This window comes from Sebastes umbrosus, chromosome 14, assembly GCF_015220745.1.
Source record: "Sebastes umbrosus isolate fSebUmb1 chromosome 14, fSebUmb1.pri, whole genome shotgun sequence".
Classification (NCBI taxonomy): Eukaryota; Metazoa; Chordata; class Actinopteri; order Perciformes; family Sebastidae; genus Sebastes; species Sebastes umbrosus.
Window position 1 is genome coordinate 17,293,396 of NC_051282.1, and position 15,432 is coordinate 17,308,827.

Consider the following 15,432-nt stretch of genomic DNA (forward strand, 5'->3'; position numbering starts at 1 on the left):
AACTGATGCTGAATAATTCTCAAACTTAAAGGTGCAACGTCACCTGCTCCAAACAAATAAGGGTTAATATTTCACTTCTACTGCTGGGTCCATACAATCTAAATTTACAGACAGAAGCCAACTACTAACTAACAGCAGGGCAAGAGCCGGTCAAAATAACACTGCTATCTTATAATCTGCACATGAGGCGTCGGCCTATAGTTTACGCTAGCCATCTGTGTGTTTACTGTGACACTAACCGGGGGCCATACAGTCCCTGTAAAGTTACGTTTTGATAGTTTGTTTATTGGCTTGGGTCCGGGGTGGCAGAGACAAGGAAACGAGTCGTGTTTTTGTTTCGTCCTCCCCGCCGACAGGGGACTGCTTTGCCAAGAGCGGGAAATGAAACAAGTGGTATTACAAGAAAGGACGGGCCAGGGGTGGCTGGTTAGCATGCTCATTTCAGTAGATACCTCTGCAACTCAGTACATAGATGTCTCTGACATAACATCAACACTGTAACCTCTTCACATTCTGTTGATAAGGTTAGTTCATGTTTTGAATGCTTTAAACTAAAATTCTGGCCAAATCTTACACATTGCACCTTTAATTTGTAGTTCAATGCTTATATTCAACAAGCAAAAGCAGGGTTTAACACTGGACTTCATCTCTAAGCACTATGGTGAACTTACTGTAAACCCTGTCCTATTCCTTACCCTGCCCTTATTTCAGTGCCTGCTCCAGACACTAAAGTGCTTTTCACACTGTTGTCTCAGTGAGACTCAGGGGACTTTCTTCTGACACATTATAATCCCTTGATAATTAGCTGTTTATCAGTGTTGGACTACCGTCGCCACAAATCACCACGGTAGACAAAACAATTAGATATATTAATACATTTTTAAAACTGTCTAAACGTTCTGTGTGACATCTTTCTTTAATCGATTTTACAAATGAACAACCAATAGATATGTTTTCTCTGTTGGAAGACATGATTCTGAAAAACATGGGCGCCACAGGCCCTGGACGGCACACACTAGCATCGATGCGGCCCAACTGGAGCTCAGTTGGCGAGAAGGCAAAGACACACAGCCAGTGAGCACGACTAAAAGCCCCTTAAATCTCTGATTGTTTGAGATATGTGTGGCCAAAGCCCTCTGTGAGACACACGGAGACTCCTGGAGTCAGGCCACTGCCTCTTCTGTATGTAGAGCAGGAGCGGGAGGGGGCGATAGGCAAAGAGGGGGGAGAGAGAGGGAGGGGAGGAGATGTTAAGAGGGGGTGGGAGCTGTCAAGGCTTTACTCTCAGGGTACTCAGTGAAGGAAAAAATAAGCCAGAGAATCTAGGATGCCTTCAGGTGTTAAAACATTTTTAGATTTTTAATCATTTCAAGTGGGGCTGCAGGATACAACAAACCGAATCGGAATTTGTAGGCTAAAAACGAAATGCAACGAATATCGTTATTATTTCTTAAATTTGTCTTTCATGTGAACAGCATCTCTTAAAACCCCATATACCAAACCATGTGGCAAAATGTCCCATTTATGCTCCGTTAACGTCACATAATGTTTAATAAGATGTTTTCTCTAGGAGAAAAAGGGCATCTCTGTCCAACAAACAGACATGATGAGAGGTGCACCGGACTATTTTAACAATGTTTAGGATACTCGTTGCTTTTCATTAGATGAGATAAAATGTAGTGGAAATGAATTTAAAATCACAAAAGAACAAAGCACTGTCAGCAACATGACGATGGATCCAATTACTTCAGATGCTGCTGCAAAGAGTAAAACCAACCCACTCTGTTTATAACTGTAGAGATTCATGTGCTTTGTATCGATGGTCTGTGGTTAAATGATCTTCCCTTGCAGCTGTAAAGCCACATAACGCTGTCTAGGGACTCAAGATAAATTGGTAATGCATACAAAAGGCAGCACGGTGTCATGGAAATATGCCTTGCTTTCAATTCATAAAATATTCCCTCAGTTCAGCGGAGGCTTAAGTGCCTTTTTCTACCATTATTGCCGTTTACGTTTCTGTCTTTTCTCAAAGCTAAAGTTTCCAAGAGACAACCTGCATCAACAAGTCAATCCTGACATCCACAACTGGCATGCAAAAGCAAATGTTCCGTCTTATTATGGGCAAAAAAAATAATGCATACACATAACCATCAGTTTTTGTGCCCTTTGTATCTTCATTTCCACCTGTTAATTTGTCTTTTTCATCAATAACTATATAAATAGGAACAATGATAATAGATGAAAATAAATAACATGTATTAAGATGTCTAGGCCAGGTGCTGAAAATGTTTGTTTTTGTTTGTGTCATTTATGCTGTGATGTAGTTGTAATTAAAAACGAGCCATGACCTCCAGTCAGTCTTCATTATATGAGGAACAACCAGCAGATAAAATATATATATATATATACATATAACCATTAAATTAAATCACCTGTTGCAAATTACAGTGATTAATAATACAAATGTATTTATTTTGGGGGACTAAAAGGTGGGTTATATGCTGTATATTATGTGCCTCTATGATATTTATATACAAAACTTTTGTCATGCATTTTCATGCAAAGTAAAATGCACGACACAAATCAACATTGACATGACATGATTTGACCTGATGAGTGAGTTCCCTCTAGCCAATATTTACCTGTATCGAGTTCTCCTGCAGGTTGAGGTATCTTGTGTTGACTGATATGCTTTCGGGCACCTCCTCCAGGTTTTGCCTGGTGCAGATGACTCGGCTGGCCTGGTTGGAGCAGGTGCAGAGGGAGGGGCAGGAGGAGGCGGCTCCCACCAACTCCGGCCCAGGGAGGAGGAGCCGCAGTAGCAGCTGGGCCAATAGAAAGAGGAAGGGGGAAGGGCCGGGAAGGCAGGTCAGCGTGGCGATGCGCATGGCAACTGGGACATGACCCTGCTCTTTAATCCGAAGGTACAGGTGAGGTGACTCCACGCTGGTGGATTTGCGAGAAGAGGTTTATTTTCCCTTTGGTCCTCCAGTGGCAATTTGTTCTTTCTAATTCCGCATCCTCTGAGATGTCTTTTGTCCTCTGTCGATCTCTGTGTTTTCTCCTCTTGTTTTTTGAACATAGAAATATGCAGATAAACAGATGTTATTCCCTTTTTTTCTCGTGTTGTCTGGGGATTTGAGTGAGGCTTTTTGTGAAGTGAGAAGAATCCAGGAGTTACTGTGGAAGAACAAAAGAGAGAGAGACAAAGAGAGGGAGAGGGAGAGAGCAGATATTAAAGATAGAACACAGACTGCGCTTCGTGTTTCCACCAACAGAGAATGAATAGAACAAATAATAGGTAGACATCTACAGTATATAGCTTATCATGGGAGGGGTTGTCTTTGAGAAGCATTAGAACTTCTGTGTCACTGCTCATATCAAATCCCACATAATCCCTGAGCAGACATTTTGTCAGAAATCAAATCCTTACACCCAGGGCAGGTGGAAGCCGATTTCTGTAATTAATGGTTCAAGGAGGTGGTGCGGAAATGTGGAAACATGGAATCAAAAGTAGGACAACATGGTATTTCCTTCTTTACATGACTGCATTTAACATGAAAACATGAATGAAAGAGAGACATTCATTTTTTAAACATGGTATAACTGTTGTTAACAAATGAGCACCATCACACACGCTGAAACAGTCACGTTTAGTTCCACTCTAGGTTCCCATGTAAGGCAGATTTTCAATGGAAAATTGCACTTGGTTTAGAAATTAGGAATTATTTTAATCATCCAAAAACAATTTAATTGATCGATTAATCATATAGTCAATCAAATTATTTTTGCAGTCCTGTACTCAGACATGTACATATAGGAGAATAAGTGATCCAAGAGTCCAATTAACAAAAAATGAGCTCAACCAGACACTAACTTTATTAAATAATGTAGCTATTCAACAAATGAACTAGGCTATAAGTGTTGACAGTGAGCAGGAGCTGATTTTCGTTACCTGGATACAATAAAATGTCTAAAAATAATGACATTTGCCCAGTAGAAGTAAATTTACACAATATGAAAGAAATAAGCACAACATTTGTAAAGCTTTGATTAGAACACGTATAATTTGTATTTAAATGATTAATTCATTATCAGCTAATAGTTTCAGCACTAACTAGGTTTTTAAAAGATAGAGGAAGTAAGACGTATGTGATGCACATATGTTCAACACAATAATCTCCACATGCAATAAATATAAATAGAAAGATAACCATTAAAAGTCATGGGTGTGATCTGCTGAACAAAATACAGTCAAATTCAATCATACAATCAATTAAAACTACAATTCCCTGTTTACAAAGTGTGAAACAATGTTGGATTTTATGGGGAATTGACCGTTCTCCCAGTGCAAATGAATGCTTTCTTGCAATGGCAGATGGTGGAAGGGGTGAAAGAAAAAAGAACTTCCTCTTCAGTACAAAAAAAAAGCTCAGTGACAGGAAGCAACAGGGTTTATGGGACATGTGGTCTTGATTTTGAGAAGCATTAATAACACCCCTAGTGTGAGATAGAGACTTCCAATCATCTCAGCAATACTCTCATTTGTTAACGCTAATTATACCAAGGTATAACAATTAATACAACTATGATATATTGATGTTTGAACATGCTATTCTCAGCACCTTTAACTAAACTCATACTCATCGAATCAAGTCCCAAACCTTGGACACAATAAGAGACTGAATCCAGTAAGCAGCATAGACGCGGTGGTGGGACTAAAATGGTAATTCCATTCCTGTACGAGCACAGCATTGCATGCTCTAGGGGCTGGAGAATGGTAGTGAATGGTGCAGTCTACATTAACACTAATAGATGGCCAGCTCAAGTCAGGCTCCACCAGCCTGGAGAGGCACAGAGCCTCTTTGCCTCTGCAGGTTATTTAGACCTGAATAACCTTAATAAGGGCATCCAGCAATCTAGATACGGTTATTAATGATGATGGTTGTAATGATGGGACTCTGACACGCAAACTCATTTGACACGCTGAGCATCCTCACTTGGCACAGTAAGAAAGGAGACAGGGGGGAAGAAAGAGAGACAGAGAATGAGAAGGGGAGAAGGATTATTAATCTGATAGATGACTGTATGGCTGCAGGCAGAGAAGGGAATTATCAACACTACAGTAATAGATGAATACTGAACAGCTGCAGAGAGCGGGCCGGAGAGAGAGAGAGAGAGAGAGAGAGAGAGAGAAAGAGAGAGAGATGGAGATGGGGAGGTTGAGTGAAAGAGATGATGAGGGATAAAGACTCAGAGAGAGGTATAAATAGTGGGAAGAGCAGAAAAGAGATCAGTAGTAAAAGAAAGACAAAGAAAAGTGAAAGAGGGAAAATAGAGAGAGAGAGAGAGAGAAGAAGAGACACATTAATATTAATAATCTCTCGCTCAGTGAGAGAGAGAGAGAGAGAAAGAGGGGAGGAAGGGAGAGGGGCTGGATAGAGAGATGAATATAAAACAGACAGAGATGGAGGGAGGGGAATGACAACACAGAGACGCATATAAAACAGAGCGCGACGGAGAGATGGAGGCAAAAGACAATACAGAGGGAAGAATATGAAACAGGTGGAGATGTAGACGAAGAGAGAGAGTGAAGGAGGAGAGGTAGGGCTGGATGGGTGGGGGCGAGATTGATCAATAATGCGTACGCAGTAGTTCAATGACATTAAAACACACACAAGGACACTATGATAAATCATATCGGCAGCAGCATCTCTGATCAGACAGAACAGGACACCAGTGTAGTAGGACGGCAACTGCAACAACAGCAACAATTGCAACAGCAACAACTGCAACAGCAACAACTGCAACATCAACAGCAACTGCAACACCAGGCAACGATGCAACAGTGATCAGGGACAGCGGATGGTGCTGCCCTGCAACTGCTCCTCATCTGTATCCCGACACAGATGGCGGCAGCGACGGATAAAGAGGCACTCAAGTGTTATTTTTGGATCGACTCTCACCTTTTTATGTATTTTAATTTCCAGCCACCTTTTTTTTTTCCTCTTTTTTTTTCTTGCCAGCGAGAACTAAGTGCCAGAGCTATTTCAGGTAGACAGCGTCTGAGCAGAGTCGAAAGGTGCAAAAAAAAAAGAAGAAAAAAAAAAAAAGGCGAGCCGGTGGAGGCTGAGGCTGAGGTTAAGATGGTAGCTCAGATGTTGGGTTGAGGTGGTGAGCGAGAGTCCATAGAGGAGACTGAGACTAGTTGGAGCTGACAGCTGGTTGGAGGCTGGTTGCTTGTATCCTACCTCACTGCTATCACTATCCACATGTTACAATAGTCTCTACCTGTAACTCTCCCTCCTCATCCTCTCGCTCTTCTTCCATTCTCCATCTCCCTTGATATCTTCCTCCCCCCTATCTCCCATCTCCTTCTATAAAAGTAGGAACACTCTCTTCCTCTCTGCGAACTCTTTTGAGAACTCATTCAAACCCCCTCCTCCTCCTCCCTCCTCCTCTCTTAGCTGCCTTACACCTCCTTCCGCCCTACTACTACTAATTTCCTGGACCTCCATTTACCCCCCTGCACACTGTAGTGTCCAGTGGCGGGGGTAAACGCTGCATTGACCTCGCAGTTTGATGAAAGATTAACCTGCTACAATGATGCATATTAACCCTTAACCCCCACCTCATTCTCCTTCCACTGCACACAAACACACTGCAGCTTCCTTTCCCCCTTTTTGCTCTCTCTCTGCATTCAAATCTTAGCCAACAGAGTTACCATGGTTACCTATTCACCACAGTCTCCCACTCCGTCCAGCTGTATCCCACCAATTCCACATGCACCCCTCTCCTCCGCCTCCTCCGCCCTCATTAGCACCCTATACACACTCGTATACAAAATGGCACGAACCAGACATGAGTGTGAGTGACATCAACACTCCTGCAACCATGAGGCTGCATTACAGCGGGCCGCATCACTGCTTTGAGCACTGATGACGACGATGCTGCTGTGATTTACAGTGAAGGTGAATGCACTTTAATTTGTCCTGTGTGTCGCCAGAAATGACAAGCAACCACAAATCACCAGAGCAAAGGTCAGGGTCATCTCTCCTATGAGTGATAATCCAATGGCAACATGTAAGGTAAGTAAACTGACATTCTGGTAAGTAAAAAAAGAAATAAAAGAAAATTAAAGGACAATACTAGTGTGTTTTAGCTCCTTAAAGACCCTGACAACCTATTTTCTCAATCAGTTTCTTACTACGCAACAAGTCCTCCATATTAAACAACAAAATATGCTGTTTGTCCATGCTCCCTAGAGGGACACATAGAAGCGTTTTCTGATTCTATCGGCAGGACAAAATTGTTTGTCTGTGCCTTCAAAGTTGCATGATGTGACAACACTATGGTTAAAGGTCGACTCCATCTGCGTTCTTTTTTTCTGGGTTTTTCAAATGGAAACGCACCCTCAGCCGTTAGCAAAAAGCAGAGACGTAGGTTACCAAAGTAAGGTAGCATTAAAGGGATAGTTCAGGTGTTTTGAAGTGGGGTTGTATGAGGTACTTATAGTCAGTGTATTATCTACAGTAGATGACGGTCGGCACGCCCCCAGTTTGGAGAAACAGACAGGAGTACCAGCATGGGAGCAAAACAAAAATGTACTGCTGTGGACGAGGGCAGCAGCAAAACCGATGTCATCGATCGATATCAGTTTAAGTTTACGCTATGTTTAGAATATTTTGACCACTTTACCTTTACATCAGACAGCCCTTTCCAACAGGGAACTAAAGACATTATATACATCTATGCTCTCTTCAAAGCCACCAGACTCCTTTGACAAAAACAGTCATTTTACCCCACAGAACATAGAACTTGCCGGTCCACCGCTGCCTCGATCGGTTAGTTTGTTTACTTGTTATTGTGTGACTTTTGGATCTAAACTAACAGCAGTTCATACTCCTGTCTGCTTCTCCAAACAGGGAGCATGCTAACCGCCATCTACTGTAGGTAACACACTAACGATGGATAAGGGTATATGTAGCAACGTCATCATGCTGTATCCTACGTCAGGAGGTAAAACGTTTTAGAACATACCTCGACCAAAATTTGAATGTTTGAATATGAATACATAAGGAACACCACTGGGAAGCTACAGAGTGATATAAAAACCAAAACTAATGGACCCGCCCTCTAAGGATTGGTTAGATTTAGGCACAAAAACGACTTGGTTAGGTTTCAGGGAATGATCACGGTTTGGGTCAAAATAAGTGCATGTATATACAGTATATACTTATTAGTATACTAACTAGGTTAGGGAAACGCTGTTTGAGTTAAATTGGTCCACTTCATTAACATTTGGATATTTGAGCTTCCCTCAGAAGGCTGTTCTCACATTCATCTGCTGAAGGAGGAAAGTTTGTCTGTGCTCACATTTAATCTCAGTTTAAGACATGTGCGTACAAACAACTGGAACATCAATATAACTGACTGATGTGGAAACTCTGGTGAACATACACTCAGAACGAACTTTTCAGTGAAGTAGAAGACAACTTGTGCCCAGCAGGAGTTGTATTAAAAAAATATATATAAATCATTGATTCTGAATTTTTCATTGAGGAAGATGAATCGTGTAGATGTAGAATTTAAGTATGAGAAATAATTTTTTCTCCTACAGCTCCAGACAGCCATTATTTGTCATTAATTTCTGTTCAGATTGAAAATAAATTATTGTATGAAAACGTATGTTGTGTTTTCCATCACAGTGAACATCACGTCTGCATTCATTCTTGTCTGTTACATCATCACTGATTTGTAATGCAATCTAAGCTCAGATCGTTTTGAAAAGTCTGCACTGCATTACCTCACAACATTCATGTGAAATTTAATGTAGCATTGATGGACTACATACCGTACTTTAACTCAAACAAGTTTGAAGAGCGTATTGCTAATAGCTAAGATTTTCCTACGGAAATAAATGGAAACCAGTGGAGTCTTGGAACAATCAAATTTCGAAAATGGTACATGGCTTGCAGAATGGTTGGTTGGGATGTAAAGTATGAAAAGTTGGTAGTGGATGGGATAAAACATGCAAAACTACTGTTATAGTCCTTTAAATGTAATGAAAGAAAAAACATAATTCATGCTTTTTACCCCCTTTAATCGTCGACCCAGATTGTTCCCAGTATTCCTCTTAAATTTTCCCTTGAGCTTCAAAGAGTAGCTTCAAAGTTGAATAAAACATTTTTCCCACACCAATGGACAGCATTACATATACAGTATATTCTCTGTTCTATAAAATATTAAAATTCAAGACCATTTTTTAAAGCTGTATGATTCTATCAGATGAAAAATTCTCAATGCCCCGTGCATCATTTTACACATACAGTACTTCAGTGTAATTCAGTCTGACATATTTGATATCTTTGGGATCTTGACAGGAATTCCAAATCAGGTTTTGTGCATCCGTGCTTGGTTTCCCAGTATGCTTGGCTCGCCAAAGGCTCCGTAGGGTTGAAGAGGTTAAAAGACCCTCTTTGTGTTTTTGATCCTAGCTGCAATGATGTATCCTCCTGTGAATTTTTACTTCATAAAGATTTATGTCAGCCTCTAAAGGTTGGGTAATTGAGTTTGGATAATTTAACCCTCAAGTACATCTCTACCTGTGACCACAGAACCACATTGTAAGAGTGGAGGGTGGGAAAAGAAGCAGAATAAGGAGGATTTTGCTTCTTTCTCCAATAGAATCGAGTGATCACCAGTTGAGTGTATTGACCATGAATGGACTGTGCAGCAGATGGTTAGACGGAAACTCCTCTAACGGATACAAAGAGTGAGAAACAGGCGGAGAGGGAACCAGAAAGATGCGCTGACAGTCGAACAAGCGGCGAGTCGAACAGACAGGAGTGCGTTCCGTCTCTCCAGCGTCCTGTCTGCACATCAATAATGACTCTGCACACACCAAGATGGCAGCTCATGCAGCCAACGAGAAAAAAATGAAAGAGAAAAGCTCATCATGTCCGGTTGTGTGCGGTGGGAATAGAGCCATGACCTTTCCTGATCGCGGTGACATCTCGCCAACCAGGGTTGTGCCTGCGAGGCTTTAAGGCAATGCTGCTCTCACACACCCCAATTTCTGAGACCAGGAAGTCATTTAAAATAATAACCAAAGACAGATTTTAGTTTACCTACTGTACCACAGCTGCTGATACTTCTGTCAATGTGCGATACATGTTATGCTTCATGGCAGCTGCTGGTTCACTCGATTTACTGAATCAGTTTAATCAATTAACTTATATATTAAAATTCAGCTGGCGTTGATCCATGTCTGATATGATGGACAATATCAATATTGATTCAACGACACCATCTGAAGCTCTTAATCTGGGCTGAATTTAATGATCAGATTCCACAGAAAGCAGTTAGATTTTTGTTATTATCTTGTGTTTCTTTTAGTGCCCCGCCATGTTATACTGTAACTGCTGTTTCCGAGACTTTACCACCCTGAGAAAAATAAAATTCTGAGGGAAATTGGCTGCTTCGATCTAAACAGCATCAATATCGGCCTTAACAGCCCACATAACAGATACCAATAAAAAACGATTCAGAAACAATCTGGCAGAATTTGCAGCACACAAGATGTCTGTAAAGAGGAACAATGCTTGTGGTCTAATTGGTTACAACTGGCAGCGAGTTGGTGTAGCGAGGGTGATGAAGAGGGCAGGAGTAAGAACCCAGATCCACCTTCTGCCTGGTTCCCTCCAACCCTTCTGTTTCCCACTTCAGTATGAACGCCAACAGCGACGAGAGGATGTCTCCTCACAAACTGACACAGTCTTGACACTTGAGGCATCACTAGGGGGCGAAGTCTCACGGGAAAAGTGGTTCTCTGTGTCGAACAGAGGATCATCCCCTCTCTCCTATCTTTGTGGAGATTCTTTTTGAACTCCATTTTTAGGACTACAACACATTTTTGGGTGCCTATCTCAATGGTCAACTCACTGTGTGCCTGGCCAATCCAGTTTTATACACTATGTGAGTGATAGGAGGGATGTTCAGTGTGTATTTGCACTGAAAATAATGTAAGCTCAGTCTTTTCACTTTACTAAACATATGCAGCCCAGTGAATGTTTAAATGCAATAAACTGACTTTTTCACTATTTGGGGGCAGAGGAAACAACAGACTTATTATCCAGCCCGTTCTGAGCAGGGCGTCAAATACTGAGGCTTTGTCACGGCCATCGGCGTTTGATACCACTGCACATATTAGCTTCAGTATGAGACGCACCAAGCTTTCCATTAATCACAATGTGAATGCTCAGAAAAAGTGCCAGGAGTGACTGTGGTGATGTGTTTTAAAGAGCGAAAGACTTTAATCTAGGAAACCGGTAACCATTCATGTCCCGTGCATTATGTTTCACTTTCACGTTACAATCAGCTGTTCGTTTGTGTCCCGTGTTCACAACATTCAGTTTCATTTTCACTTTACAAGCGTAGTAGTTTAAAGCCCAACCATGTAGTTCTTTCCTAAACCCAACTATAGTGGTTTTGTCGCCTAAACCTAAAGTGGCGGCAAGGGTAATTATGTTGGTTTTGTGACGCCGAGGGGCGTGACAAAACGACCATATGTGACAAGTTGGGATGAGATTGTGCTGCATTATCAACATTTAAGTTTATATGGTGAACTTGTGAGCAAACAGTTGCTTATCTACACATCCATTAGATGTGGAGCAACATTAGCATTCATTTGGAGTCGTGTTTCTGGTCACATGGCAAGTCCAAGATTTACTCTTCTTTGTAGCTTTGTTTTGGACTCCACCAGCTCCTGAGAAAAATATCTGTGTGTTTAGCTGCTAAATGCTCCACTATGTTTACCAGCTAGTCTCTAACTGTGTCTGTCTGCTGTTTGCTACTGAGCAGGTACATTATTTTTTTTTTTTTACTGAAAACAGCTGCCTCCTGCAGCGAAAACCACACTGTCAAGAGTGACAAACAGGCCTGTTTGTGTCTCGTGTGAAAGTCAATGTTGACTTATTTACATCTGTAATGTAAATAACGTAACAAACATTCTTATTTTAAGCCAAACTATGATGTTCTAAACCTAACCAATTTGATCCCTAAACATAACAAAGTAGTTTTGTAGCATTTTTGTTTTGTTTTGTTTCAATTCACAACGATAATCACGTATTTAATGCTGTTTAAAACTGCAACCATAATCCAGGAGAAAATAAATTTCCCTCAAAACATAATTAAGGATGACGTTTAGTTGTGTGGGAACATAATGTTGTAGGAGTCAGGGCCGGTCATTACGAGTGACCCCTTTCATAAACAAGTAGTCATGTGATCCATTGTTAATATAAAATATTGATCATAGCTGCTTTTATTTGTTAATTAGCACTGAAAGTGCTCAAAGCTCAGTCTTAGCACTTTTCATAGCGCCAAAAGCTTACTCTCTCTCAATATATACTAGGCTAGTGAATGCTAAAGTGTTAGCATGCAACATCCAACAGTACCAGGGAGACGTAGACGTTTTCAGATTTCTCATCGTTTAAAAGTCCTTTGACCAGCAGACGAACGTCCTCTAAATACCACATCAGCTCAATCACAACTTCTTCAAGTGATTCAGATTTCCAAAGAGGCTGGCCCCTCCAGTGAACTACATTTGAACACAAAGCGCCAAACCAAATCAGTCTCATCTCAGTGCTTCTTATTAGAAGGGAATATGACTGACCACAATACAATCAAGTAAGAGGCTGCAGAGAGGTCTTTCACTTTCCCAGACGTTAATTTCTCCAGGCCTTCCTTGGCCGAGGCGGAGCTGCTCTATCACAAGTGTGATCTCCATGCTGCACAGCTCATAAGACGCAGACAAATTTAGGACATGATAAATCAGCGCTAATATGATAATAATATGATATATGATAATATGATACCCTCAGTGTCTGCTAGTTAACATAAAACAACCACTAAATTTTCATTTGGCAGGCGCCCCCTTTACTCAGCCTGCAATATCGGATTTGTCCCAACCAGGAAATAAAGCAGCTCATGCAGAATAACATACAGTACAGAGGCCAGACTAAATATAAACTGTGCCACCTAACCTAAATACATATTAAATAATTTAAATAATACAATGAAACTAATTTCATTTGTTACAGCATCTTTCTATAGTCATGTCAGATAGTAATCCTGCCATAGAGACAGTTTCACCATAATCAGCCCATTATAATCCCATCCAGACCTTCCACAGTCTGCCACCAACAGGCATTAATTTCTAGCCCAGTCTGCTCATCTAGCCTCATTTTTCCTTCACACTCAGCCCCGTCCTGGTCCCAGGGTAGTCTATCACACTTAAAGCTTACACTCTTCACAGGCACTTATAAACATTTAAAGCATTTGACTAACCGCCAGGCAAAATTGACTTTGGGATGAAAGACCAGGGGGCTTTTAAAAAATGAAAAGGGAAATTCTGCATCAGGACACAGAAGCCCTGATTTAATGGAGAAAAAAAAAAGCAGTTTTATTCTGCAGAAGTAGCCGAGTCACGCAGAGGGTTTTCTCTTTTTAATGATCGCGAGGGGGGGATGGGGGTGGGAATATGGGGCTATGACAGAAGGTGCTTGTGAATAGTTTTTAAGTGGGGGTGGTGGTGATGGGGGGGGTGAGGCGGTGGGGGGGGGATGCCGCTGTGTGGTATTGTGCTGGATGGGAGAGAGGAAGCCCCACACTTCCTTCCCTCTGTCTTGTCTGCCGGCCTCCTCCGCTGTGTTTACCCTCCCACCCCATGGCACTGAAAGAAAGCTGGACGAGCGCTGGCCTTGCTGGTGAATGAAGCCCTGACGTCACTTGCCCACGCACACACACACACTGTAAGCAGTGTGACTAATAGCGTACTAACGTCCTTTGTGTTGCCTCAGTTATACCTGATTCATGTGTGGCTCCCAGGGGAAGGAGCCCCCCAGGTTATTGAAATATTCAGACGTTAGATGTTAGTACAGGTGAATCAATGATGCCAGTCAATAACTCCCCCCTCGACAGGGATTTAAGGACAGGGGTGTGTAATGCCAGCACGCTACCAGATTCAGGTGAAAACACCACTATTGTACTTGATATTGATTTTTTTTCTCCTATTGCAAGCAGTGATTTCCCCTCAAGTATAGGTTTATGGAGAAACATATTTGAGTCTGCCTACCTATTGACTCAATCTGTGTTTGATAGCTGATATCATTAAGTGGCTGCTACGTTGTAACCTGAAGCGCTTTGAAGGAGAGATATGTATCTGCAAGGATGTAATGCTACAATGTCAAACACTGCATTTATCTGCATCCTGAGATATGTTTTACTGTAAGGCAGAGTCCTGTGTACAGATATACAATCTTATGAATCCCTCTGAAGTATATCTGGAACAATTTAAAGTCACATTCAAATCATATTTCACCTAATACTGTATATTCCAATTTAACCCCTTAACTAGCTGCAGACGCTATATGAGTCTGTTACCTTATTTGGGCTACATTGTCTGAAAGCACAGTTGCCAATTTTCTAACCCAAAACAAAACAGTATAATAATAGTAATAATACAGTAATTAAAAGAAACACAAAAAGAGGTGTGAAAAACGCCAACGTTTCTACCATGATGGGGTTTCTGTAAATTTGGTTCAGTATCACTTAGACTAATTGTGAGTTTTTGATTATAAACTCCAAAGTGTTTTTACTTTTAGAATAAACCAGGATCTGGGGCCTCATTACAGAAACATATCCTAACTGTTGTTATTTCTTAACTTACTGTAAGCTTCAAAGACAGGAAAAATCCTACTTTCCTATTACAGAAGCAATTCCTAAACTCATGGCTGTTTCCTATCTCAGACCTCCTATCAAAGAAACTATAACTGTTTAGATTCTTCAGCCGGCACTCGTCTTGTCCTGTCCTGTACAGTATCTAGGTTTATAATCTACTGGTAAGCTACTTGAGATGGACAAACCATAATAACAACAGCTCTCACTTGTCACTAGCTAGCTATCATGGACAAAAAAAGACGGCTGTTCAATTTGGGAAAAAAGAGGAAAGAGTGTCTGAATGTGTTTCTCCCCATCTTCATTGTCATGGCTATACAGACATAACAACAGTGAATTTAGAAAAGGTCTATGCCATCCCAATCTTTAAAAAGTACACTGTGTAACATCTGGCGGCGTCTAGCAGTGAGGTTGCAGATAAAAACCTCTCTTGTGTGCCAAACATGTAGAAGAACTACGGTGGCCGACGTGAAAACTCAAATGTCCCTCTCTAGAGCTGTTGTAAGAGCAGCGGAGGTCATTTGGAGAATAGCAGAGTCAATGCGTAGAGTGTGTTTGTATGTGGGAAGTGACTGGTGAAGCAAGGAAGAGAGAGCTCTGAGAATATCAAGTGAATGTTTAGTGGAAGTTGCAGTTTGTGCAGAAATAAATGCTGCAGCTCCTCAAGACCAACAAAGGTTTCCTGTGTTTCCCGGC

The 15,432-nt window shown here is 41.3% G+C and overlaps 1 protein-coding gene across 3 annotated transcripts in view; it reads right to left on the minus strand.

Annotated features, from left to right (window-relative positions):
• Window positions 1-15,432, minus strand: part of lrrc4ba (leucine rich repeat containing 4Ba) — a 41,614-nt gene that overhangs the window by 11,094 nt on the left and 15,088 nt on the right. For all 3 annotated transcript variants that reach the window (XM_037792731.1, XM_037792729.1, XM_037792730.1), the window contains one exon: window positions 2,643-3,180. In XM_037792731.1, coding sequence (XP_037648659.1) covers window positions 2,643-2,888 — 246 coding nt within the window. In that variant the 5' untranslated portion in view covers window positions 2,889-3,180. The remainder of the gene's footprint in view (window positions 1-2,642; window positions 3,181-15,432) is intronic.